The sequence below is a fragment of the Lissotriton helveticus genome, chromosome 12 (genome assembly GCF_964261635.1).
Source record: "Lissotriton helveticus chromosome 12, aLisHel1.1, whole genome shotgun sequence".
Classification (NCBI taxonomy): domain Eukaryota; kingdom Metazoa; phylum Chordata; class Amphibia; order Caudata; family Salamandridae; genus Lissotriton; species Lissotriton helveticus.
The window spans coordinates 550,089,966-550,117,840 of NC_136073.1; the positions used below are offsets into that span (position 1 = coordinate 550,089,966).

General features: G+C 46.9%; 1 protein-coding gene across 1 annotated transcript in view; it reads right to left on the reverse strand.

Moving 5' to 3' along the window:
- CDH16 (cadherin 16) overlaps positions 1-27,875 on the reverse strand; it is a 755,818-nt gene that overhangs the window by 179,293 nt on the left and 548,650 nt on the right. Inside the window, exons 15-16 of the mRNA XM_078671187.1 lie at positions 24,796-25,035; positions 24,557-24,673 (exon numbers count right to left, since the gene is read on the reverse strand). Coding sequence (XP_078527313.1) covers positions 24,557-24,673; positions 24,796-25,035 — 357 coding nt within the window. The remainder of the gene's footprint in view (positions 1-24,556; positions 24,674-24,795; positions 25,036-27,875) is intronic.

Here is a 27,875-nt window from a genome sequence, read left to right on the forward strand (position 1 = left end):
CTGGACTGTTCCCATGAGGCACAGGGTCAGACTGATTTGCATATAGCAATGTCTGAACTGGGGTGGCTGAGTGAACTAAAGAATGGTGATGGATTAAACCCAGATCAGTTGACTGGGGGTGAGTGTTTGATTTGCTCAAACGCTCCGTCCATCATCCCCTTTTGTATCGCTTTGTTCGCCCTAAGTGTGGCAGGGTATGCTCAGACGTGAGTCCCTTGTTCACTTGGCCACTGGATTCAAGATAGCCTGGCTGATGAGGATTATGAATCCGAAACCGGTCCCAGGATGCTTGTTTCCGGTCCAGGGAAGACATGGCTTGGCAGTTCGGGCTGGACTGTTCCCATGAGGCACAGGGTCAGACTGATTTGCATATAGCAATGTCTGAACTGGGGTGGCTGAGTGAACTAAAGAATGGTGATGGATTAAACCCAGATCTCTTGACTGGGGGTGAGTGTTTGATTTGCTCAAACGCTCCGTCCATCATCCCCTTTTGTATCGCTTTGTTCGCCCTAAGTGTGGCAGGGTATGCTCAGACGTGAGTCCCTTGTTCACTTGGCCACTGGATTCAAGATAGCCTGGCTGATGAGGATTATGAATCCGAAACCGGTCCCAGGATGCTTGTTTCCGGTCCAGGGAAGACATGGCTTGGCAGTTCGGGCTGGACTGTTCCCATGAGGCACAGGGTCAGACTGATTTGCATATAGCAATGTCTGAACTGGGGTGGCTGAGTGAACTAAAGAATGGTGATGGATTAAACCCAGATCAGTTGACTGGGGGTGAGTGTTTGATTTGCTCAAACGCTCCGTCCATCATCCCCTTTTGTATCACTAGTAGGCTTGCAGCACTGTTTGAGCCACCCACATTAGAAGCTCTCCAAACATGTCTCAGGTCTGCCCCTGCAGAGCCTGTGTGTGAAGTCTTAAACTGCCATGTCCACATGACAAGAAAATCTACTTCCCAGGCCAAAACCTTTACTTTTATTCCATGTAAGGCACTCCTAACATAGGGTATAGGCAGCCCTGAGGTCAGGGTGCAGTGTATTTAAAAGGTAGGACATGTATGTTGGTGTATCACATGTCCTGGTAGTGAAATTGTTTTTCACTACACCAAGGCCTATCTCTCCCATCTCTCCCATTTATTAGCATTTTACAAGTAAGTCTTCCAATTTGGAGATGATAGAAAATTGGATTTTGGTGTCTCTGGACTCCCAATTTAAAAACACATATTTTTGTGAAGTTGCGTTTTTTAAATTGCAGGTCTGAAAATACCACTTTTAGAAAGTTGCTCAACAATTCTGTTGTCCCTAGAATACATGTCTGAGTTGAATGACAGTTGGCCTTTGTGAATTCACTCTAGACAGTCACACACAAAAGGAGCTGAGATGTGCCCCTCATATCCTGATGGCCAACCACTGGCTGATGGGTCTTCCTGAGCTTTCTGAGCTGGAGTTGTGGGAGGAGTTGACACTGAGACCTGAATAGGGCTGTGGTAGACACAGATCCTGTTTCCTTGATAATGGAGCTACGAAGACTCCCTCTATAAGCACAGGATGGTGTCCCTGTCCCAGTAATGCAGTAATGCAGAAGGTGGGCAATAATTGGGCACACAAGGGCTCACAGCAGAGGTCTAATGACCAATGTGTGATGAGCACGCTCCACTGAGAACTAGCCTCTCAGTTTTTCACCAAGCAGGGACTTAAGCATCTTCTTAACTTAGAGTTACATTTTCCCCATGGTGGTAGATTCAGGTAGGCCCAAGATCCTTATATTGTTCCTTCGGTAGCAGGCCTCTAAATCTTAATTCTTGGTCTTGACTTGATGACATCCAGGACCTTTTCCATTCATAGAAGTTGTTAATAGCATATTATGCCAGCACCCTCAGTGTCGGACACACATTTCTCTAGCTGGCCCAGGTGATTGTTATGCTTTTTCAGCTTATTATTCATGCGATCCAGTCTGTTGGTGAGGGTATCAATGTTTGAGTCCACCGTGTGCAAGCTCTGTTGCACCTCAGCCAGCAGACTTTTCATATCAGGGTCTGAGCTGCGCCAGGGGGGTCCCCACCCAGAGGCTCTCACCTCTCATGTGCCACCAACTGCTCAAGGTGCGCCAGGTGATTGGCTCTATAATGCAGGACTGTCATCTGGGTGTAGTGAAAAAATGTCCAATGTGCTGATAGACTATAGCATGTGGTTTCCAGGAGGGGGAGAGCAGGGGAGAGCACTGCTGGTGCCAGATGGCATTCCAAGAAGGAACCCAAACATTGAGGTTGACAAAGCTGACCCTTGTCAACTGGTCACAGAAGGCATCAGTCCCACCTCACCCAGGGTACTCTGGGGCACGAGCAGGCTAGTATCCTCAGATAGGCCTTCCAAATAGCACAACAAAAGGCAGGGGTCTACACACAGCTCTGTAGCGGTGCCCAGGGTTATTGTCCAGGAAGTTCGTAGCCGATTCAGTCCTCAGTCTCATGGGCCCAGGCTGGCACACAGTAATCACCAAGAATGGATGTTGGTTGATGGGCAGATGGATTGATGTAAGGCAGCAGTCGCAAGGAACGACTGCCAAAGCAAACAACGGAAACGACCCGACTCCTCAGTGCACCACAGCCGCACAGGGGGGTGCTCCTTCTCCATCTCTCATGTGCCCCAGCAGTCATGCCTCTGATCATCCTTATAGGCCTAGGCAGGCTGAGAGCATTCTGCAGTGCTGCTGCTCAATGAGCTAGGTGACTTCACAAAGAGAGCACCATCTGCCCTCGGTTCACTCCTCGTGGTCCCCATTGTAGAGGCACGTCTGACCTCAGCACTTGGCGTGTCGTCTCCTTGTGTCACGGCAGCCTTGTCACAGTAAAGCTCCAAATCACACACCTTGTGGGGGCAGTATAGCAAGGCCCCTACTCAGCGATGCTCTTGCTCCAGATCCTCTAGGCTCCACCAGTCCCCTGATGGCACCCCCCCCCCCCAGCCAGCCGCCCAGACACCCAGCCACAGCTATCCCAGGTTTCACTCTGTAGCTATCAGCTTGTCAGCTGCATTGTGGATCTGCATGGGCCAGAAACCCAGAAGAGAAATATCTGATTCCCTGGGGCCACTACACACCCCTGGGACCAGACCCTCCCAGGGGCCCCTACGGCAGGATGGTAAGATTAATTTCAGATTAACTTGCCGGCCTGTGGAGACTCCCTAGTAGGAGGCCATCTTGTGGTGCGCCTCTCGAGCGACCCCTTATTTAAGGTTGTATGTCAGTACACTTGAAATTTTGGGATCTGAAATTTATGTAGTTTAAAAATAATATTTTATTGGGAAAATGTTAATTACTGGGAGGTAAAATATTACTGTTTTTTTCAGTATAGATATAAATGTGGTAGTCTTTGTTACTTTTGGATGAATAATCTCTTAAATATTTTATCCAGGCTTTGTCATTTTTATTTTTATTCTTCAATAGTATTTTTAATTCCAAAGTTTTTCCAGGTAATGTATCTGTAGTGGAAATATGATGGGCTACATTTTTTAGCCAAATGTGTAATTTTATGCTTTTAGTTTGTTAGAAGGTTTTCTGTTTAATAGAGGTAAGTAAAAAAAATTGCTCTTACCATGCTTAAGTTATTAGATGGTTCTCCCATGCATTATTTTACTTTCTTTCCAGAGAGGTTTGGCATTAGATGTTATTGTTTGTGATATCTGCTAGTTATACCAACGGGTTCTTGATTAAGGTATTATTGGGTTCCAACCATCGCAATTTTGAATTCTGTTACTGTTGAGACTGCTGAAAAGAAGATAATATAAAATGCAAGCCACTAGATGGTGCATGGAGAAATACGTTTGAGTATGTAGTCCATAATGGCACCTATAAAAGTGGCTGATATCGTTAGCAGTTGGGATCTTTAGTGCAAAAAGCAGGGGTTAACATGCGAGGTAATTTGTGGCAGGCCGCTACTTTGTACAGCTTATTCGCAGTGGCCAGTGTTGCAAATAACAAAGGTTAAGGTGCTAGATACTTTGTGGCAGACCATTGCTTCGTACAGTTCATTGGGCAGTGGCCAGGGTTTAAGAGGGTCGGATGTCTTTAACACAAAGTAAAGTGGGCATAAGATGTGAATTTCCCAACGTGGCCATATCTGACACTGATTCCAGGGAATATAAGAGGAGGACTGCGTCTCTAACCGAACGGGTGCCCTGTTGTAAAAAGATTGGCCTCAATAGGGTTCGGCAAACATGTTGGAGTGCCGGGCAACAGAGTGATATATGTGCCAGGGAATCCCTTCTATAATTGCATAATCTGCATTGCATGATGTTATCAAGGGATCTCCAAGTCAGATTCAGTTCTTTAATTGGGAGATACACTAATCGTGCTGATAAAGATTTCATTTAGAGCCTATTTCCCCACCACTTGTTGTAGATGGGCCTTGGCTTTGGGGTTTGTGTGAGGCATTTTCAGACGATCAAGTGGGGCCTTTACATGAAGAGCCTGCATGTCCAACTCACGTGAGTGTACATGCAATTGCTTTTATTGCTGATGTGATTCTTTGATAGTTGATAACATGTGTGTTCCAGTTTGACACCGCAAGTTGCAAGCACTTCCCTGTAGCTGTCAAATTTGTTGACCAATGTTTATCGGATTTCAAGAAAACCGATTTTATATGTCCCTTCATGGTGTTGTCAACAGCTATTGTTGTCAAGAAAAAATACTTTGCCAGGGCGGCCATGCATTCAAGGTTTTGCTGGACGAGGCCGAACTCAAACCCAATCAGTGTGTTCCTTTCATGGGAAGGCAGATGAAACAGTTTTTTGGTAAGCTGTGCATTCTATTTTTTCAAGTTCTATTGATAACATACTGTAAAATGCCTGCTGGGTGTAGTTAACAGAGGGGAGAAGTTTTGCACAGAGCACCCTCCGAATAGCTTTGGTCGTTTGGCTGTCAAGGGTGGAGTTTAGTTTGCTGAGTCCATGCGTAACCATCCTTCCTTTCCTCTTTATTTGTTGTAGATGCAGCATTGGTCTCCCTGATTCGCACATCCATGCCCCCAAATAATTGTAGTTTTGGACACACTCTAGCTTTTGTGCCCTCAAGCACCCCCTTCTGGACCTTATTTTTAGATATCGCCCCAAGATAACGATCTTTGTTTTGCTGGCATTGGCTAATAGGTTGTTAGTTATGTTATACGTTTCCAATGCATTGAGGGTTTTTTGTAGGCCAACCTTCGTACGATTCAGAAGCACTAGGGGCCAGATGTACGACCCTTTTTTGTAGTAGCAAACGAGAGATCTGCCCGTTTGCGACTGCACAAAACGGTGCTGGCATGTACAAATGTTATTTTGCAAGTCACTGACCCGCAAGATAGTGTTTGCGAATCTCACTAGTAGGAAGGGGTGTCCCTTCCTAATAGCGAGTCTCAATGTCATGTACTATGGTTTTGCGACTGCAGTTTATCACCTTCTTCTTTGTGAGTGCGTGCAAAAATATTTTTCAAGAGCAGGCAGTGGTCCCAGGGACCTTAAAAAATGAAACCGAAAAGTTTCACTTTTTTCTTTTAAATGCAGCCCGTTTTCCTAAGGAAAACAGGCTGCATAAAAAAAAGCTGCTTTATTTAAAAAACATATATAGGAAAAACAGTGGTTCCTGTGGAATGATATACTATGAGGTTATGATACATAAGCACAATCGTAATATAGAGGGTTAGATATTGGCAGAGCGCGAAGGAACTACTAACACACCGATTCCAGTGTATTATATTTTAGGGGTTTTTTAAACTATAAAGTTAGAAGTAAACATTATACATCAAAACAACATTTGTGCATAGTGTCCCAAGTTTGTACAAGTCGACTATTATGAAAATAATTCCATATGAACGTCGCTCGTAGTCGTGGGAAATCGACACGCCGAGGAGCTTTCCCTGCTTGCTTCTGCCAACATTAACTTGAACTCTGTCCAGTAACCTGGGAGCCCGTGTGCTCGGTTACACTTCCCGCTGGGTCCTACTGCCTGGAGAGACAACGCCTACCGGGAGCGGGACTGCGAGGACCAGAGGTGCTTGCGCCAGGTCATCGCGCGCACCTGGTGCCTCTTCCCGCCCCCTCCTCCTCACAGGCTTCATTACGAATTGCGGCCCCCGCTTCGCGGGCGCCGCTCGTAGTCGTGGGAAATCGACACGCCGAGGAGCTTTCCCTGCTTGCTTTTGCCAACATTAACTTGAACTCTGTCCAGTAACCTGGGAGCCCGTGTGCTCGGTTACACTTCCCGCTGAGTCCTACTGCCTGGAGAGACAACGCCTACCGGGAGCGGGACTGCGAGGACCAGAGGTGCTTGCGCCAGGTCATCGTGCGCACCTGGTGCCTCTTCCCGCCCCCTCCTCCTCACAGGCTTCATTACGACTCGCGGCCCCCGCTTCGCGGGCGCCGCTCGTAGTCGTGGGAAATCGACACGCCGAGGAGCTTTCCCTGCTTGCTTCTGCCAACTTTAACTTGAACTCTGTCCAGTAACCTGGAAGCCCGTGTGCTCGGTTACACTTCCCGCTGGGTCCTACTGCCTGGAGAGACAACGCCTACCGGGAGCGGGACTGCGAGGACCAGAGGTGCTTGCGCCAGGTCATCGCGCGCACCTGGTGCCTCTTCCCGCCACCTCCTCTTACTCAGCCCAGCCTCCTAACGCGAACGCGGGACGCGCGCGGACGGAAGCACGGGCGAAGACCGGGCAAAGAGCGGGCCGTTTGAGGCCATTCGAGGACGGTAAGGACTGGACTGGGCCATTTCCCTTGTCACTATCCTCGTTGCTCATTATACCTTGGTAGCACCTCGGTCATAGAGAGACTATGTGTTCACGAGGAAGTCGCAGTAAGACCGCAAAGGGAGGGAAAATGTTGAACGGGACTCTCGATGATTTCATAACAAAGACCAACACGGCTATTGACATTGAAATCACCAAAATGCAACATAGAGTTTCCATAGAGTTAGAAGCGGCTAGAAGACTATCCCAGGACCTAGCCATGTCAAAAAGGTCATCCATAGGTAATATTGCCTCTGCTAAAACTCCCGAGCGCCCGTTAGGCCCCCCATCGGTGCAAGCCATTACCCCAGTGCTGGCCTCCCCTAAGTTTAAGCAGAACTTTTCGATAAATCCACCTGTACTAGATTTAAATATTTCCAAAAATTCTGAGATGAATAATTCGATTGTGAGTGCTAATCATAGGGTTGTTACTCAAAAAAGAAAATGCATTGCAAGATCAACATATGCTAGAAAGAAGGCCAAAATCGCTAGGGCACAATTCTTTAATAATAGAAGACCCCCTGTACTAAGCCGGGTGGAAGGAGATGTGCCCCAAGCGGACCCATGTCTAAGTGACGAGGAGTCTTGTACAAGCACAGATAAAGTTGAATTAGATATATTAGTCAATGAGGCTCGTTCACATCTCGTCGCGGGGGATAATGGGGGACCCGCGTGTGAGCTAGAGGGGAGTGATGAAGACTTCTTAAAAATAGTATGGGAGACCCTGAAAAAGCTCTTATCCCCCCTTGAACTTAGACTCTCAAGCATAGAAAATCACCTGCTAGAGATGGACAAGACTATTGTCACACTAGCCAGTCTTAGCCTAAAGCAAATGGAACCAAAAATTTTACTGGGAGTAGAGAACACTGCGCAGGTACTAGCAGTAGCTACACCTGTTCAGTCCCCGCCCAAACCGATACCCAAACCACGTATAAAGGCTTACAACCCCATAGCCACTACTTCCCAAATTATTGCCCCCGCTCCCCGCCCTGCACAATGTATGCCACTTACAAAACAGGTCGCTGCCCCGAGACCAAACAACATCGCGACCCATCGCGAGCCACCCAAGAACACCCAGGGAAAAGATGGAGTTAAAGTAACTGAAAGGGGAAAAAATATAGTAGAGATGAATCCTGTAGAAACAAATCCTCCTTTACCAAAAACTAATCCTAATCCCCCTACGAATAACATATCAAGTAGAGAGTTGGGCGAGCAGTCAACACAGTACTCAAAAAGACCAAGACGCAGGACAGTTGATCTACCTCCGGAATCAGCCCCATATACAATTGTCATGACAGGAGTCCCAGAGTTAGCAGAAGGGGTCAGAGAGAATTATCATGCCTTAAAAAATAAAACCATCTATTGGTTGAAGCTGAATAGACCCCTCCCTGCACATGTCAATGGAGAAATCCTGTCAGTAAGGCGCACTGTTTGGGTGGGCTCAAGACCGAAATATAAAAGGGGAGATGTGATAATTATTCATTTTAAGGATCATAGGGCCGTAAGAACTATAGGAGACTGGTATGAGGCCATAGGAGGAGATAATATCTCCACACACTATGTTAGCTACTTCTATCCACGGGAACTGATGAATAACCCTAAACACCACCAAACAAGAAGACAGCGTCCAGAGTGGAGAGAAGTAGGCTACCAACCTATCCAGAACCATTGCTTTAACCAACCTCCGCAATCACTTTATCCTCAAATGTATTGGAGCAGTTTGAATAACAACTATCAAACATCATTCTCAGATTTTAATATACCAACATTTAATCCCTTCTCAACGCTGTGTGGTCTAGAAGGAATAGATTGACTCGATAGTAATCTCCCCTTGATTCAAGATCATCCCCTGACAAAAGAAACTACTCTTTTTGGTGACACCATTCCAGACACCTTAGCTGAAAATTGTAGTATCGAAGGACAAAGTCAGTCAACTCAACCCAACAGACCATGTGCGAGGAAGGGGGAAAATTCCACCAGGGGGAATAAAACCAGCACTCCACCCATTTTAATTCATGAGGACCATAACCGGGATTTGGAGACACCTGTGCCAAACAAGGAAAATAGGACAAATGAGAGACAGGTCTTTGGCAGGAGAGTAGAAAAAATTCAAATAATGTTTTGGAATGTTGCGGGTCTCCGAGAATTTTTTTGGGATAGAAGTGTTTCAGAGTTTGCTAAAGAATGTCAAGTCCTAGCCCTTCAGGAGACTTGGCTCACGAAAGAAATGCACCTGACAGGGTTTAAAACTTACTTTTCAGCAGGAATCCCAGGAACCCATGGGAGAGCTAAAGGCGGGTTGATAACCTACATATCAAACACTATACCAGGTCTGGTAGTTACTCCACTTAGTTCAGAACCTTATTACCAGATTTTGAGATTGGCATTTAAGACAAAGAGGATTATTCTTCTCGTTAACATTTATGATAATTTAGTGGAAAACGAGAGAATAAAAATACTGGGGGCTCTCCGCAAGAAACTGACTAGTGGCATGAAACAAACACAAGGACTAGAACCCCCGAGTATCGTTTGGGGAGGCGATTTTAATCATCACCCTTGTGAAAGGCCAAATAGCAATATCTGTGGTATGGGCCTTGAAACAGAAGAACAAATTACCCATTTTAGGCACTCCGTGGTGGGAGATTTCTTAAACGAAACCATGTCCAGTTTGGACCTAGTAATATTAAATCAAATAAACCCTCTAACTGGGAAATTGGACCCTACCTACCTCGGAAGGGGAAGCGAAACAACAATCGATTACATTCTCACGACAGCGACCCTTGTAAATAGGACCATGAATTTTAAAGTTAAAATTAACACATTAAGCGATCATTCAGCTTTAACCTTCGAATTAATTTTGGATCAAGGTCAGCTATCAGCTCAAACCTTAATGTCCACCCTCGCCCAGAATAATATACAACTAACAAAAACAAATGGTTATACCCTTGGGTGGGGGAAGATTGATCCAAATGAGTTGACAAACAAGGTTGTAACCGCAGCACAATCAGCAATAATGAAGTGCTTAGACACTGAGGCAAGCAATGAGGAAGTTCTATCCCATTTTAAGGAGATCCTAGGAAAAGTAAACAAATGCCTTACTGTGAAGCAGAAAGGGACCACGGAAAGAAAAAAAGGATGGTTTAATCATGACTGCTCAGCCGCCCATAAAAAGCTAAAGAGAGCATTAACCAAAACAATGAGTATCAAGAGGAGGTCAGGAACCTGAGAAAAGCGTACAGGCTGGCGTGCAAAGTGAGAAAAGAAGAGTTAAAAAAAGCATTATGGGATCAGTTGCACGAAAGCTCACTAAACAAAAATAGCGAATTATTTTGGAAGGTGGTAAAAGCACCTTTCCTGACGGATATAAAAGATCAGCCAAGCATAGATGTAGCTATTGAGGGACAAACCTGGGTAAATCATTTTGCAAAGATTTTTGGCAAATTCCCAGCAGTAGCCCCTACAGAAAGAAACAATAGCCCAAATCAGGATAATCCATTTCCAATCCCATTAGTAGTCAAACTACACGAGGTAATAACTGCAGTGAATGCCAGTAAGAGTGGAAAAGCCCCTGGTCCGGATGGGGTACCAGTTGACTTTTTTAAATTTAGATTAGATCTTTGGGCCCCCATCATAACAAGCATTGGCATTGCCAATAGGTCTCGCTTGTGGGACCTTATAAGTATTTCGTTTTGCAGCACAATATGATGAGTGGCGTTGCGTGTGTGAGTAGTGTTGCGTGTGTGAGTGGTGTTGCGTGTGTGAGTGGCATTGCGTGTGTGAGTGGCGTTGCGTGTGTGAGTGGCGTTGCGTGGGTGAGTGGGGTTGCATGGGTGAGTGGCGTTGCGTGGGTGAGTTGCGTTGCGTGGGTGAGTGGCGTTGCGTGTGTGAGTGGCGTTGCGTGTGTGAGTGGCGTTGCGTGTGTGAGTGGCGTTGCATGTGTGAGTGGCGTTGTGTGTGTGAGTGGCGTTGAGTGTGTGAGTGGCGTTGCGTGTGTGAGTGGCGTTGCGTGTGTGAGTGGCGTTGCGTGTGTGAGTGGCATTGCGTGTGTGAGTGGCATTGCGTGTGTGAGTGGCGTTGCGTGGATGAGTGGCGTTGCGTGGGTGAGTGGCGTTGCGTGTGTGAGTGGCGTTGTGTGTGTGAGTGGCGTTGCGTGTGTGAGTGGCGTTGCGTGTGTGAGTGGCGTTGCGTGTGTGAGTGGCGTTGCGTGTGTGAGTGGCGTTGCGTGTGTGAGTGGCGTTGCGTGTGTGAGTGGCGTTTTGTGTGTGAGTGGCGTTGCGTGTGTGAGTGGCGTTGCGTGTGTGAGTGGCGTTGTGTGTGTGAGTGGTGTTGCGTGTGTGAGTGGCGTTGCATGTGAGTGGCGTTGCGTGTGTGAGTGGCGTTGCGTGTGTGAGTGGTGTTGCGTGAGTGAGTGGCGTTGTGTGTGTGAGTGGCGTTGCGTGTGTGAGTGGCGTTGCGTGGGTGAGTGGCGTTGCGTGGGTGAGTGGGGTTGGGTGGGTGAGTTGCGTGGGTGAGTTTCGTTGCGTGGGTGAGTGGCGTTGCGTGTGTGAGTGGCGTTGCGTGTGTGAGTGGCGTTGCGTGTGTGAGTGGCGTTGCGTGTGTGAGTGGCGTTGCGTGTGTGAGTGGCATTGCGTGTGTGAGTGGTGTTGCGTGTGTGAGTGGCGTTGCGTGTGAGTGGCGTTGCGTGTTTGAGTGGCGCTGCGTGTGTGAGTGGCGTTGCGTGTGTGAGTGGCGTTGCGTGTGTGAGTGGCATTGCGTGTGAGTGGCGTTGCGTGTGTGAGTGGCGTTGCATGTGTGAGTGGCTTTGCATGTGTGAGTGGCGTTGCATGTGTGTGTGGCGTTGCATGTGTGAGTGGCGTTGCGTGTGTGAGTGGCGTTGCGTGTGTGAGTGGCGTTGCGTCGATGAGTGGGGTTGCGTGGATGAGTGGGGTTGCGTGGATGAGTTGCGTGTGTGAGTGGCGTTGCGTGTGTGAGTGGTGTTGCGTGTGTGAGTGGCGTTGCGTTGATGAGTGGGGTTGCGTGGATGAGTGGGGTTGCGTGGATGAGTTGCGTGTGTGAGTGGCGTTGTGTGTGTGAGTGGCGTTGCGTGTGTGAGTGGTGTTGCGTGTGTGAGTGGCGTTGCGTGTGTGAGTGGCATTGCGTGTGTGAGTGGCGTTGCATGTGTGAGTGGTGTTGCGTGTGTGAGTGGCGTTGCGTGTGTGAGTGGCGTTGCGTGTGTCAGTGGCGTTGTGTGTGTCAGTGGTGTTGCGTGTGTGAGTGGCGTTGCGTGTGTGAGTGGCGTTGCGTGTGTGAGTGGCGTTGCGTGTGTGAGTGGTGTTGCGTGTGTGAGTGGCGTTGCGTGTGTGAGTGGCGTTGCGTGTGTGAGTGGCGTTGTGTCGATGAGTGGCGTTGCGTGTGTGAGTGGCATTGCGTGTGTGAGTGGCGTTGCGTGTGTGAGTGGCGTTGCGTGTGTGAGTGGCGTTGTGTGTGTGAGTGACATTGCGTGTGTGAGTGGCGTTGCGTGTGTGAGTGGCGTTGCGTGTGTGAGTGGTGTTGCGTGTGTGAGTAGCGTTGCGTGTTTGAGTGGCGTTGCGTGTGTGAGTGGCGTTGCGTGTGTGAGTGGCATTGCGTGTGTGAGTTTTGTTGCATGGGTGAGTGGCGTTGCATGTGTGAGTGGCGTTGCGTGTGTGAGTGGCGTTGCGTGTGTGAGTGGCATTGCGTGTGTGAGTGGCGTTGCGTGTGTGAGTGGCATTGCGTGTGTGAGTGGTGTTGCGTGTGTGAGTGGCGTTGCGTGTGAGTGGCGTTGCGTGTGTGAGTGGCGTTGCGTGTTTGAGTGGCGCTGCGTGTGTGAGTGGCGTTGCGTGTGTGAGTGGCGTTGCGTGTGAGTGGCGTTGCGTGTGTGAGTGGCGTTGCGTGTGTGAGTGGTGTTGCATGTGTGAGTGGCGTTGCATGTGTGAGTGGCGTTGCATGTGTGTGTGGCGTTGCATGTGTGAGTGGCGTTGCGTGTGTGAGTGGCATTGCGTGTGTGAGTGGCGTTGCGTCGATGAGTGGGGTTGCGTGGATGAGTGGGGTTGCGTGGATGAGTTGCATGTGTGAGTGGCGTTGCGTGTGTGAGTGGCGTTGCGTGTGTGAGTGGCGTTGCGTCGATGAGTGGGGTTGCGTGGATGAGTGGGGTTGCGTGGATGAGTGGGGTTGCGTGGATGAGTGGCGTTGCGTGTGTGAGTGGCGTTGCGTGTGTGAGTGGTGTTGCGTGTGTGAGTGGCGTTGCGTGTGTGAGTGGCATTGCGTGTGTGAGTGGCGTTGCATGTGTGAGTGGTGTTGCGTGTGTGAGTGGCGTTGCGTGTGTGAGTGGCGTTGCATGTGTCAGTGGCGTTGCGTGTGTCAGTGGCGTTGCGTGTGTGAGTGGCGTTGCATGTGTGAGTGGCGTTGCGTGTGTGAGTGGCGTTGTGTGTGTGAGTGGCGTTGCGTGTGTGAGTGGCGTTGCGTGTGTGAGTGGCGTTGTGTCGATGAGTGGCATTGCGTGTGTGAGTGGCATTGCGTGTGTGAGTGGCGTTGCGTGTGTGAGTGGCGTTGCGTGTGTGAGTGGCGTTGTGTGTGTGAGTGGCGTTGCGTGTGTGAGTGGCGTTGCGTGTGTGAGTGGCATTGCGTGTGTGAGTGGCGTTGCGTGTGTGAGTAGCGTTGCGTGTTTGAGTGGCGTTGCGTGTGTGAGTGGCGTTGCGTGTGTGAGTGGCGTTGCGTGTGTGAGTAGCGTTGCGTGTTTGAGTGGCGTTGCGTGTGTGAGTGGCGTTGCGTGTGTGAGTGGCGTTGCGTGTGTGAGTGGCGTTGCGTGTGTGAGTGGCGTTGTGTGTGAGTGGCGTTGCGTGTGTGAGTAGCGTTGCGTGTGTGAGTGGTGTTGCGTGTGTGAGTGGCGCTGCGTGTGTGAGTGGCATTGCGTGTGTGAGTGGCGTTGCGTGTGTGAGTGGCGTTGCGTGTGTGAGTGGCGTTGCGTGGGTGAGTGGGGTTGCGCGGGTGAGTGGGGTTGTGTGGGTGAGTGGGGTTGTGTGGGTGAGTTGCGTTGCGTGGGTGAGTGGCGTTGCGTGTGTGAGTGGCGTTGCGTGTGTGAGTGGCGTTGCGTGTGTGAGTGGCGTTGCGTGTGTGAGTGGCGTTGCGTGTGTGAGTGGCATTGCGTGTGTGAGTTGCGTGTGTGAGTGGCATTGCATGTGTGAGTGGCGTTGCGTGTGAGTGGCGTTGCGTGTGTGAGTGGCGTTGCGTGTGTGAGTGGTGTTGCGTGTGTGAGTGGCGTTGCGTGTGTGAGTGGCGTTGTGTGTGTGAGTGGCGTTGCGTGTGTGAGTGTCGTTGCGTGTGTGAGTGGCGTTGCGTGTGTGAGTGGCGTTGCGTGTGTGAGTGGCGTTGCATGTGTGAGTGGCGTTGCATGTGTGAGTGGCGTTGCATGTGTGAGTGGCGTTGCGTGTGTGAGTGGCGTTGCGTGTGTGAGTGGCGTTGCATGTGTGAGTGGCGTTGCATTGATGAGTGGGGTTGCATGGATGAGTGGGGTTGCGTGGATGAGTTGCGTGTGTGAGTGGCGTTGCGTGTGTGAGTGGCGTTGCGTGTGTGAGTGGCGTTGCGTCGATGAGTGGGGTTGCGTGGATGAGTGGGGTTGCGTGGATGAGTTGCGTGTGTGAGTGGCGTTGCATGTGTGAGTGGCGTTGCGTGTGTGAGTGGCGTTGCGTGTGTGAGTGGCGTTGCGTGTGTGAGTGGCATTGCGTGTGTGAGTGGCGTTGCATGTGTGAGTGGCGTTGCGTGTGTGAGTGGTGTTGCGTGTGTGAGTGGTGTTGCGTGTGTGAGTGGCGTTGCGTGTGTGAGTGGCGTTGCGTGTGTGAGTGGCGTTGCGTCGATGAGTGGGGTTGCGTGTGTGAGTGGCGTTGCGTGTGTGAGTGGCGTTGCGTGTGTGAGTGGCGTTGCGTGTGTGAGTGGCTTTGCATGTGTGAGTGGCGTTGCGTGTGTGAGTGGCGTTGCGTGTGAGTGGCATTGCGTGTGTGAGTGGCGTTGCGTGTGTGAGTGGCGTTGCGTGTGTGAGTGGTGTTGCGTGTGTGAGTGGTGTTGCGTGTGTGAGTGGCGTTGTGTGTGTGAGTGGCGTTGCGTGTGTGAGTGGCATTGCGTGTGTGAGTGGGGTTGTGTGTGTGAGTGGCGTTGCGTGTGTGAGTGGCGTTGCGTGTTTGAGTGGCGTTGCGTGTGTGAGTGGCGTTGCGTGTGTGAGTGGCGTTGCGTGTGTGAGTGGCGTTGCGTGTGTGAGTGGCGTTGCGTGTGAGTGGCGTTGCGTGTGTGAGTGGCGTTGCGTGTGTGAGTGGCGTTGCATGTGTGAGTGGTGTTGCGTGTGTGCGTGTGTGAGTGGCGTTGCGTGTTTGAGTGGCGTTGCGTCGATGAGTGGGGTTGCGTGGATGAGTGGGGTTGCGTGGATGAGTTGCGTGTGTGAGTGGCGTTGCGTGTGTGAGTGGCGTTGCGTGTGTGAGTGGCGTTGCGTGTGTGAGTGGCGTTGCGTGCGTGAGTGGCGTTGCGTGTGTGAGTGGCGTTGCGTGTGTGAGTGGCGTTGCGTGTGTGAGTGGCGTTGCATGTGTGAGTGGCGTTGCGTGTGTGAGTGGCGTTGTGTGTGAGTGGCGTTGCGTGTGTGAGTGGCGTTGCGTGTGTGAGTGGCGTTGCGTGTGTGAGTGGTGTTGCGTGTGTGAGTGGCGTTGCGTGTGTGAGTGGCGTTGTGTGTGTGAGTGGCGTTGCGTGTGTGAGTGGCATTGCGTGTGTGAGTGGGGTTGTGTGTGTGAGTGGCGTTGCGTGTGTGAGTGGCGTTGCGTGTTTGAGTGGCGTTGCGTGTGTGAGTGGCGTTGCGTGTGTGAGTGGCGTTGCGTGTGTGAGTGGCGTTGCGTGTGTGAGTGGCGTTGCGTGTGAGTGGCGTTGCGTGTGTGAGTGGCGTTGCGTGTGTGAGTGGCGTTGCGTGTGTGAGTGGTGTTGCGTGTGTGCGTGTGTGAGTGGCGTTGCGTGTTTGAGTGGCGTTGCGTCGATGAGTGGGGTTGCGTGGATGAGTGGGGTTGCGTGGATGAGTTGCGTGTGTGAGTGGCGTTGCGTGTGTGAGTGGCGTTGCGTGTGTGAGTGGCGTTGCGTGTGTGAGTGGCGTTGCGTGCGTGAGTGGCGTTGCGTGTGTGAGTGGCATTGCGTGTGTGAGTGGCGTTGCGTTGGTGAGTGGGGTTGCGTGTGTGAGTGGCGTTGCGTGTGTGAGTGGCGTTGTGTGTGTGAGTGGCGTTGCGTGTGTGAGTGGCCTTGCGTGTGTGAGTGGCGTTGCGTGTGTGAGTGGCGTTGCGTGTGAGTGGCGTTGCGTGTGTGAGTGGCGTTGCGTGTGTGAGTGGCGTTGCGTGTGTGAGTGGCGTTGCGTGTGTGAGTGGCGTTGCGTGTGTGAGTGGCGTTGCGTCGATGAGTGGGGTTGCGTCGATGAGTGGGGTTGCGTGGATGAGTTGCGTTGCGTGTGTGAGTGGCGTTGCTGTGTGTGAATTGCTGGTTGGGGGAGTGGGGGGAGCAGCAGGCAGATGCGAGTGGAGCGCGCGCTGGAGAGGGAGGGGGTGGGAGGACTAGGCAGCGGGAGAGAGGGAGAAAGGAGCGCGAGGGAGGCGTTTTTAGATACATGAAGCCAAAATTACAAGTGATCATGTTACAAAAGCAAACGTTACGTTACATGAGACAATAGTGACAGTTGTGCAAGTATCAAGAGCAACAAAATACAAGAGGTAGCAAACGATATGCAATAGCATATCTGAGGGAACACGGCCTGGAGGTAGCAAACGATATGTTCTTAGAGGAAACAAGCTTCTCGGCATTGCTGGTTGGGGGAGTGAGGGGGGTGGGCGGGGGAGCAGCAGGCAGATGCGAGTGGAGCGCACGCTGGAGAGGGAGGGGGTGGGAGGACTAGGCAGCGGGAGAGAGGGAGAAAGGAGCGCGAGGGAGGCGTTTTTAGATACATGAAGCCAAAATTACAAGTGAGCATGTTACAAAAGCAAACGTTACGTTACATGAGACAATAGTGACAGTTGTGCAAGTATCAAGAGCAACAAAATACAAGAGGTAGCAAACGATATGCAATAGCATATCTGAGGGAACACGGCCTGGGGGAAGCTGGCTGGGGAGGGGGAGGAGAAATGAAAGGAAGGCTGTGTTTGCGGGGAGAGAGAGGGGAGGTGCTGGTGTGGGAGGGGGGAGGTGCTGGTGTGGGAGGAGTGCTGCTACGGCAAGGCTGTGTTTGCGGGGAGAGAGAGGGGAGGTGCTGGTGTGGGAGGGGGGAGTTGCTGGTGTGGGAGGAGTGCTGCTAGGGGAGGAGAAGCCCTGGCCGTGAATGCTCGTGCATGTTCACGTGAACTGCAAGAAAACGCCGGGCTGAAACCCCTTAGTTTGAAGAGGATTTTGCCGACATGAATTCGATCCTATCCATTCCTGTGGAATGGGACAGGCTCGACCTAAAAAGGGTGTTTGACGCAACAATGAAGTGTGGACTACTTACATCCTGGAACCAATCAATTTTGGTGCCCATCTTTAAGAAGGGAAATAGAGAGGAGGTGACGTGTTATCGACCGATCTCCCTCCTGGACTCACTGGGGAAAGTACTGGGCAGAGTGGTTCTCCAGCGTTTACAGGAGTGGACGGACGATACTGGGACCCTCTCGGATATCCAGTACGGCTTCCGAGAGGGCCTCGGAACAACGGAACAAGCCCTGAACCTGGCCCTGTTGATGGGAAAATATGTGTCGGCAAAGCGCGAGAAGTTATACATGGCATATGTTGACCTTTCCGCGGCTTTCGACTGCGTCTGCCACTCAAAACTATGGTCAGTCTTGACCAACATGGGAATAGACAAGGTTCTTGTGACCTTTCTCAGGAAACTCTACTCCAACGCCTCCTCTAGGGTGCGTTTTGGAGTACAGGGTGAACTGTCAGAATCTTTTTCCGTAGAGCGTGGCGTCAGGCAGGGATGTGTCCTTGCCCCCTTCCTCTTCTCCCTCTATACCAACGGTCTTGAGGTAGAGATGTTGAGGGGGGGGCTTGGACTTGCCCCGTGTGAAAGATCGACTGGTGCCCGCTCTTTTGTACGCGGATGACGCGGTGATCCTAGCACGCACCCCACGTGAGCTACAAAAATCTCTGAACAGCTACGCAAAATTCATGAGCGACCTAGACCTCCACATAAACATAAAGAAAACATACATTATGGTAGCAGGCCAAGTCAGGAAACATGGAAAAAGCATTTTCCTCAATAATGAAAAATTAGAATCAACCCCCAATACCTCTATTTAGGGATAATGATAGATGAGAAGCTCAACTGGAGAGCGGCCATAGAAGCGCGTAAGCATCAACTTTTGCGCTCTATTGCTGCTCTTATGAAATTCGCCCAGAAATTAGGGAAAAAGCCTCCGGTTGAACTACTTCAGATCTATAGAGCCAAGTGCCATTCCATCGCACTTTATGGGGCGGGCCTGAAGGGGTCACAAAAACACAAAAGCCCTCCAGGTAGCGGCGAACACTTTCACAAGATTTTTATTGTCAGTCCCAAAAAAGGTCTCCACCTTTGCCAGTCACGCAGAATTGGGATTGCCACATATTGAGGACCTGGCCAAAATTGAACCCGTACTTCTCTGGCGCCGAATATGGGTGTCAACAAACAACACTCTCACCAAAGACATCGTTGCGGACTGTATGACTCTAGATTGTGTTGAAAAAATAGACTGGTTAACATACGTAAAAAAATCTTCTCACTGACTTAGGAATGGCTGAGTGCTATCGCAACCCTGAAACGATTGCTGAAATTCCAAAAAAAGAGCTTAAGGCAAAGGCCCTGAGCCACTTTGAAGAGCTACGTATTACTGTGGAGATTAAGAAACTATCTGTACAACACTCTCTAGCGGTCATGACTACTCTGGAAATGGAACCATATTTAACCTATGTTGATTCGCAGTTCGAATGATTCTTATTAGCGAGATTCAGGTTGAACATCTTCCACAGGGTTGTAGCATTTTCTAAAAGAAATAGCTGGGAAGAAACTCTAATGGCCTGTCCATGTGATGAACTATCCGATCAGTCAACAATTCACACCGTACTGTTCTGCAAATATTACTCCGCACACCGCAAGCTTTGGCTAACCCCCCTGCTGAGAACTTTAGGCCTGAGAAAATGTCGTCCTGCCATGTTGTGGCTAACATTTTTAAACTCTGAATATGTATGTAAAGTTGTAAGCACCTTCCTAAAATGTATTTTTAAACAAAGGCTAAATCTCCAAAATAATAATTTTTTAAATCATCTTGATCAAGCAATAGTGACATATATTTTAAATGAACCGAATACGCACTAGTACTGTTAAAATGCATGTAAATGAAATGTATAAATGCTTTTATGGTGTTTTTATGTAAAGCTGAAACCGAATAAAGATTTTACTTACTTACTATAAACAATGATATGTGCTGGGAAAATGGTTCGCTTCTTCCGTTTGTCAACGGTGTTTCGACCCTCAAAACAATGTGGGGTCTCTTCAGGACTATTGATGAAGGGACATCTGAATTTATGATTGCGCAGCCTTGTGAAAAAGATGTGCAACATGTGAAGAATAGAGGAAAAGGGTTCCCTCACATGAGGACCCGTCCGGGTACTCAATGTGAGGAAAGGCTGTCAATCCAATGGGGTATGTCGGTAGGCCAGAGGGGCTCAAATTATTTTACGCCACAGCCGTAGCGTTGTAGAATCCCTTTGTGGATGAACAGTGACAATGCACTGGGAGTTTCTCTCGGTAGAAGATTAGAAAAGCGTGACAGCGCTCCGCGTGTAGATTCAGAGAAAGCTACGTCAGTCAGCTTGATCGTGTACAATATTTAACAAGCATTGGCATAGCTAATAGGTCTCGCCTTTGGGACCCTGTAAGTAAAACCTTGAAAACAAGGAGAGGGGCTCAAACAGTCCAAAGAGACAGAGCACCTGTATTGACAAGCAAATAAAAAGATTCCCTTTAGACACACCAGATTTAAATGCACTCCATTCAAACACAATACTATCAGCTTAATATGTAATATACTTGGAACACCTCCATAAGGAATACAATGAAACAAAAGTTAAACAATTATACATTTTAATAAAAGGTCAAGATAACAAAAATCACAATATCAAATCATGAACTTCAAAACATCATAGAAACATTTCATTAGATCGCTGACATGCACTCTCTGCGAGATGCCTCCCATTCTCGCTTACTGAAGCTTACCAAGCCCTCCACTGGTGAAACACTCCTCCGGACGCTGTGTTTCATCTTTTTTCAGAGCTCGTGTTTTGTTTGCTTCAGTTCATGTTGGTGTATTGTTTACTTATGCAACAAAATGGGTAGTAGCAGATCGAGATTTCTACATGTAACGTTCGTGCGGAGTGTTGTTGCAGGTTGGCTTGCTCCGTTTATAGTGGTGCATGGGATTCAGCGAGGGGCCTGTACAAAGTTATCAAGTTATGCGCTGGAATGGTGTATTTCCCCCCATATAGCACTGAGGACAACCTGTCCCTGCCAGGGAGTGTGATGCACGGTGGGGGTCGAGCCGACGTGTACTGTGTCCGTCACCAGACCCTGATGAATGAGGACAAATGCAGGTTATACCAGCAGGGAATACCTACATGCACGGGATGCACAGCGTTGGGAAGGAGACTCACTGTCCGCACAGTTTGTACTGTTCAGATAGTGAACCTATCACTTGTGATGTGGCTTCCTCCCGGTGTGCAGTTCGAGGGAGTGTGGACATACCCTTCTGGTTTGAAGCTACAGTTAGAGGCCACAGCTGATGCATACTTTCAGTAGTGGTGTGAGGAATGACCAAATGTGCGTGCCAGCAGAGTGTGAAGCTGTGGCTATTCTGGCACCTGCATTCGGGGACAAGCACTTCGTACATTTTAGCGTGGAGTGCAAGCAGTCACTTATATGGTTTGTTGGCCTAACTAGTATCAGTATAATAAATCATAGTTTTGGTTTGGCAGTTTGGAGGGTACACATGTACACAACACAGTAGGCACAAATGGATTCCGCCTTTATTTATTTTTACTAGTAGTAACATTATTTCATCAAAGGACCGTTGAAGGTAAAATACAGTGTGTCTTTTTCTTTTCTTACCTGTTAGGCTCATACGAACGTATGTATATTTTAATGCTCTCTCGGACTCTACAACAAAGTTGTTGGCATTGCATTATAAGGCATTTGAATAAATGATGGCATTGTGCCTCTGTGGCACACTGACGTTGATTGGACAGTTAAAAAAACAAGCATTGGCCGTGCGGCCGTAAAAGTAAAGCCGCGCGGCCGCGAAATGAAATAAAAAAAAACGCGAGTGTTGCGCACGCACGTCACTAAAAGTGCTACCTTGCCGGCCACCAGCTTGCTATTACGCGCATGCGCACGCGCTCTTGTGTGTGTGATAGTAAGCTGGTCGCTGGCAAAGTAGCACTTTTCAAAGCAGCTACTAAATGTTCTCGGCCAGGCCAGCGCATGCACTGGATCAGACCGAGCCCTAAAAAGCAGTCATATACATGGTGGTCTGCTGACCCCAGCAGGCCACCATCCCTGTGAGTCCTAGCCATTCCCAATGAGGTCGCAAATTACGCTTGCTTCATGATTATTGGTGAGGCAAGCAATTTGTGAACACATTGGGAATCACAAACAGTGTCTGACACACTGTTGTACATTCACTTTAGCGAGTCGCAAACTGCGAGTCACAATTCGGCGCAATTTGCGACTCACTAAAGTGAATGGTCGTACATCTGGCCCCAAATCGTCCACATATTGCATGAGATGGATTTTGCTGTTCCCTCTTTCTGGCGTGCCTAAGGCCGCCCCTGCAAGGACTGGCCCAGGTCAGCTGTGTATAGACTGAATAGGAGTCGGGTCAAAGCATAGCCCTGTTTTACCCTTGATCAGTGGCGATTTTATCTGTTGCTGTCTCTCCCCGTAAGCTTGAGTCTTACCAAAGTCCTTGTATAGAGGGACATGATGGCGTGCGATAGTTTGGGACAGATGTTCCACCTTTCTAGTTTCTGCCAGAGGATGTTCCTTATGACTCAGTCGAAGGCTGCATAGTAATCAATAAAACAGGCAAAGATAGGGAGAGTTGTGAGGGTTGTTGCTTGTTGTATTAGATATGAGAGGGCGATGATGTTGTCCACTGTTGACCATCCCACTCAAAACCCTGTTTGGAAGAAGGGTAGCAGCCCACCGGTGGATGCCCAAGTTGCAAACTCCTGCACTAAAGTGCTGGCGTACACTTTGCCCTCAATGTCCAGTAGTGCTATTAAGCAATATGTTCATGGATCTGTTTCCTTTCTTAAAAATGTGTTGCAACAAGGAGACTCTCCATGCCTCGGTAACATCTTCGACGAACCTGCAATTGGTATACAAAGGAGTGAGTACTGAGGTCCAAACCTGTGTGCCCTCTCTGAATAAGGACCAAGGTTGGCCATTGAGACCGGGGTACCCATCCGTTCTTATACTCTTCAGGATGTTATGAGTCACCAGTTTGCTTGGTAGGGAGTACTCCTTTGAGGCCATGGCCGGCTCCATTTCTGTTTCATCCATCCTCAGGTCTGAGATATTGTGACGTAAGTTGAGTTGACATTTGTTGAATACTATGTTGTATTATGTTTATTTGTAAAGGTCACTATGTGTCACCTTTGTCAAGAATCATGCGGATCTTGTCGGTGGTTCGATGAGTGTTGTTTCTGTACTGTATTTGAGGATGATGTATCTAAGTTGACATTTTTATGCTGTATATTTTTTTCTGAGTTCATAGATCATTGTGGTATTTTCTTAAACATGATTTGTCAATTTTTTAGTAAGAAATATTTATAAATGTTTATATTTATGTAAATTACAATAAGATATTTTGAAAATTGTATTTTTTTACCCTTATTTTGGTGTGCAGACGTTTTTTAATTAAATTATTGTTGCCAATCTTTATGTTGTCCATATCTTAGTGAATTACATAGTGTGCCCTGAAAGTCAATATTGTTGTTCTAGATGATTAGTTTACAACATTTTTTAACACAATAATTTTTTGTTTGATATATGGTAAATGCAAAGACTCATAGTCACTGCATTTTCTTATCGGTGTTCCTATAGCCTGTAAGTGCTCTGTTAATGCCTATGCTGGTAAAACAAAATCCTATTGCCATTGGATACACATGGTGTTATTATGTGTAACAATTGATCTATAGTAACAAAATTGTTTGTATATAGCACGTCGCAAACTGGACTGCTTCTGGGAGCTTCAATTTTGGATGTCATTATTGCTAAAACAGCACACACACACACTTTGCAATATTCAATGTACACTCCTTTTTACGTTTGGTGAAAGTGGGTTTTAGCTGTAACAGTCAACACAAAGAATACATAGCAAAACTCTTCTCTTCAAATATATGCATATTGAAATGACAGCAAGCAAGAGTTTTCTGAAGTTCTGATTGGCGTTCTATCTTGACTTATGGACTGTATTGATGATGTAGCTAGAACATATATTGCACTATTCTAATGTGTTCTCCACATTTCATGGTTGTTGTGACTACCTCAGCACACAACATTGTGTCTTATGTACATTGCCTGAACACACTGCACTCTAATGATAGTAACACATCCCACTGTGGTGCAACCTAGGAGAAAACCTAATCAAGTCTAACTTTAGAGACAGATCCCTATTGAATTGCATTCTATGGGCACTAATTATAGGTGGACAAAGTTTCAAGTTTTGATAGTTTGCAACTTTGAATAAGTGTTTGCAAAATAATCTTCCTCACTAAACAATGCACTGACAGCTGCTACCCATACTAAGTGGTAACTGGCCACGGCCCAGTGCCCGCTCACTCCAGCTTACATTTTGACAGGGCATGGGACATCATATTCCTGCAGACCTGGCACTCCTCAAACTATGCTGTCAGTCTTCTCTGGCTCCTGCCAGTGGAGTCTTATGAAAGGCTAAAACTGGAGTGTGTCTGCCCAGCTTTCAGATCCCTGATTGCCCCCCAGAGTCTCCCAAGCAGGAAATGATGTACAATGAGGTACCATTCATTATTAGGAATATAAATGTGTGGGAAAACCTTTCCCAGAAAGACTGTTGCACGTGCTATCAAAATATTGCTATGGAAAGCCTTCTACCCAGATCACTTTTCCTTGCAGCTCCCAGTCTTAGCTGAAAATGATACTGAAATGTTAAAAAGTAGACATTGGTTTATGTGACTTGTGTTGTTCTGCATCGTGCTGTGTTTCATTGCATTACATTTAAAAAGGAAAATAGTCTATTTTCTAAATCATATCAACATCACAGTTTTCTGTGAGACTTGTGGATTCTCCAAATTTGTCATGTCAGGAGAATTTGGTTGAATCTCGGCAAACTATAAAATTTTTCTAACGTAAGATCTACGACTGTCCCTTGAGACATATGAGGTGGGTTATTCTGACAAAACAACCGCCCCATCACAAAGGAGGGATTTGTCAACTCCCATCCTTTGACCATCGTTATAGAGGTACTCCACTGATTTAGCTCTATTGTAATGCAATCAGCCCAAGTCAATATATAACTACAGTTGATCAGGATCCTTCAAAACAAGTGGCACTTTCAGTCAGATGTTAGTGCAAACAAGAGAAATCTGATAGAAATAAGTAAAGAGTTGGAGTTGTCTTCTCATCAATTACACTAATCACTTTAATTTTTCAAAGGATCCAAGAACTCCTTATCTAGAACCCTCATCATCATGTCATTTTCCTACATCTGTTTCACTTGACGTAGCAAATATCTTCCTACCTGGAAGGTGAATACGCTGCTTTTGCGATGGTTTTCCACTGTCTGTGATGATTATAGGCACAATATGTAATTTTGGTTCCAACCAAGTGTTTCCCATCGTAAGTAAAGCATGTGTATCTGGGAGAATTTGGAGAAAGAAGAAAACATGAGTACAGCAGTCCATTAGATGAGTTTCAAAGCAAGATAAGCAATTCAAAGAGAGGGAGAAAATATGTTGAGGATCTTTCTTGAATACATACCATTAATGGAGCTAAGTCTCCAATTATTTCGAATTGATTGATCATTGGCTAGGGTGAAAATGAAAGGGATGCTGTGTTCCACCGAGTCATGGTCAAAGGCACTAATAGTGATGGACTGTTTATCTCTCTGCGGAGTGCACATATATTTTCCAGAATAATCGCCAACCAAAACTGGGGAGTTGTCGTTGACATCCAAGATATGGATCACCACTTCTGCTGTTGCTGATATGGATGGGCTGGCTGCAAATAAAGACAGAGTAACAATTTTTTCTTTTGACATTTTGGTTGGTTGGCATTTGTAATTTCAGAAAATGTCAGTATGTGTGTCAGAGGGAAGATAGTAGAATTTTTTAAGAGCTTTATTATTTTATGATACTATTAATACACAAATGAGATAACTGGCAGTTTTACTGGAAGAGATATAATAAATAATGAAAACAAAAAAGTTCTTCAACATGTTTGATGAAACCGGCAAAAATAATTAAAAACCTAAGTCGACCCATCATTTCTTTGCTAATGTATTCTACGACACTGCCTTATACATAAACATGGTATCCAAGTAAGGTAAAGGAAACACAGTTGTATATCAGATTTTGGGAAAATAGTGTTCATTTTATCACTAGTGGTTTCATAAAAAATGGGAGTAAAAAAACACATGCACAAGATACAAAGAAAACAAGAAATAAAAAGATCACTCAATTCATTAAATAAAGATCAAATCTCCGAATGTTGTCTCCAAAGTGACAGTCTTCAAACATTGTGAAGTGAGATCCTTTATTAATGATTATCTACAGTAGAAAAACATAACAAGAATAATTAGGGTAGAATCAGGCTGAATACCCTCCAAGGGAAGATCACAGCAGCATTCCTACAGTAGATTGCAGGACAGTAGTGTACAACATATACATTTTTAGATGGGTAACAGTGAATTACAGGGGTGATTTTCACCAAAGGGTTCTCAGTGACATAAAATAGACGAGAGAAGCTCAAGTTGTCTATGATTGCACTCAGAACTCTAAGGTGAAAAACAACCCTGTTATTCACTTTTTACCCATCTATAATTGTATGTTATGCTCCCCAAAATCATCTGCCTCTGCTTTCAACCGCTTTGCAGCAGCTGGGGAGTAATGGAGAGCCAGATAGGACATCACCTCTCATCCCTGACTCACATGTGAAAAAATATACCTTACCTGTCATCCTTAATCCTCCCCAACAAGCTCTATCTTCCTTCCACCTCCTGTAGCTGTGCCTTCTGCTTTCAGTCAAAGCAGACAAGCAGCGCTTCACTGACAGGCTCTCAGACAACCCTTTATGATGTACATACGCAGAAACAGTGGGTAACGAGTGATATCAACTGTTGCTGCGTCATAGCAGTGAATTACCAGATTTTAAAATGGATGTAAACAATAAAGGCATACTATGAATGCCATAATTAACATAGAATTATAGGTGTGTAACAGTGAGTTGCTGGGATGTTTTGTTACTGAAGGATTCTGAGTGACATTAAATAAGCAATTTATTTATAAATTTTTGAGTGTGAAGCAACGTCATAGCAGTGAGTTATCAGTTTTAGAAACTGATATAAACGTTAAAGGCTGACTTTGAGAGCCATGCATAACAATGTATGAAAGTGTTTGATCAAATACATTAGTTGTGTTGCCCCACATGGAGGGTTATTCAAAAGACCTTAGGGTGCTTACTACAAAAATGTGTCAAATTATGTTCCCCAGGACTTTGTGCTAATCAGCTATGATTTAAATAACAATGTAATTTCCCCTATAAATCTAAACACGAAGACTACCATCAACAAAGTTGTTTATCATGTCTAATGTATGGGATATCGGTTTAGACGAGAAACATCAACTTTTCAGGCACCACAAAGCTTACTGGGAGGAGATTCACAAAAAAAAGTTCAATTTGACAAGAAATGCATTTACATTAAGAATTTCAGATTGTTATTTTTTTTTCCTGCGATTCACTATACTCCCATGGTATGTAAATGAAAATCTATAAAAATATGCGTTCCCTGAAACTGTAGAGTTGTTACTGGTGTACAACCCATTAGTAATTAATTACATTGATATGTTGTGGCATCCTAAGAATTTACAGATTTTTGCTATCTAGAATATATTTTGCAAGGTGGATAAACTCCACCCTGTGAAATGTGAAGTGCCCTATAGCTATTCACATCTTTTAAACACACTTCTTTATGAGATTAATTACACATATTTCTAGGATGGGAATGGCCAATAGCCACAGCTCTCTCCCTGGCACTCACTTTATGATACAGGAGGTCGGTCGGTCCCAGTTCCCAAACGATAACAACATATTCAATAAAAAGCAAAGAGTATGTAGAGGGAAACATCAAATCACACAGTAGAAAATTTGTCTCAACACATATAAAAGACACCCCTTCATAACAAATTTCACTAAAACCTAACAGATACAACAGACAAACAAATGGTGGCCAAAATAGGCAGAAGTAAATGCTGGGAGGTGTGGCCACAAAACAGTCGAAGGCAGGGCTACCTAGACAAATAACCTCACATATGCTAGGAAAGTGTCCACATTGATTTACCACTTTGGTCAAAGTGAGGGGTTAAGATTTTGTTTCCCAAAGGTTCACACTGCTAATGAATGAGAAAAAGATTATGAGCAGATTTATTACAATGAAAGCTATTGGGCATAGACGGGTAGTTTCTTCAGGTGCAAATCTAAAACAAGCATTTTCAATGCAATAGGCCTCGCATTTATGAGAGTTTGAGCTATTGTCATTGTAAATGCCAATGCCTTTTTTTATGTGTTGCTTTTAAAACAGATAAATAAAAGGCATTGTTATTTTTAATGCTAATAGCTTAAACCAGGGTTCTCCAAACCGCTCCTAAACTCTCGCAAATGTGAGACCTATTGCATTGCAAATGCTTACTATAAAAAAAATTAAAAAGCCTCAGGAGACAGCGTGTCCTGCCTGCAACAGCCGGCAGGACAAATCTATTTGAGAAAATAGTGCTCGGAGGATGTAGTAAAAGCCTACCCGGCAACAACACACTTAACTGGGTATATTGCCATGGAAGGCTACA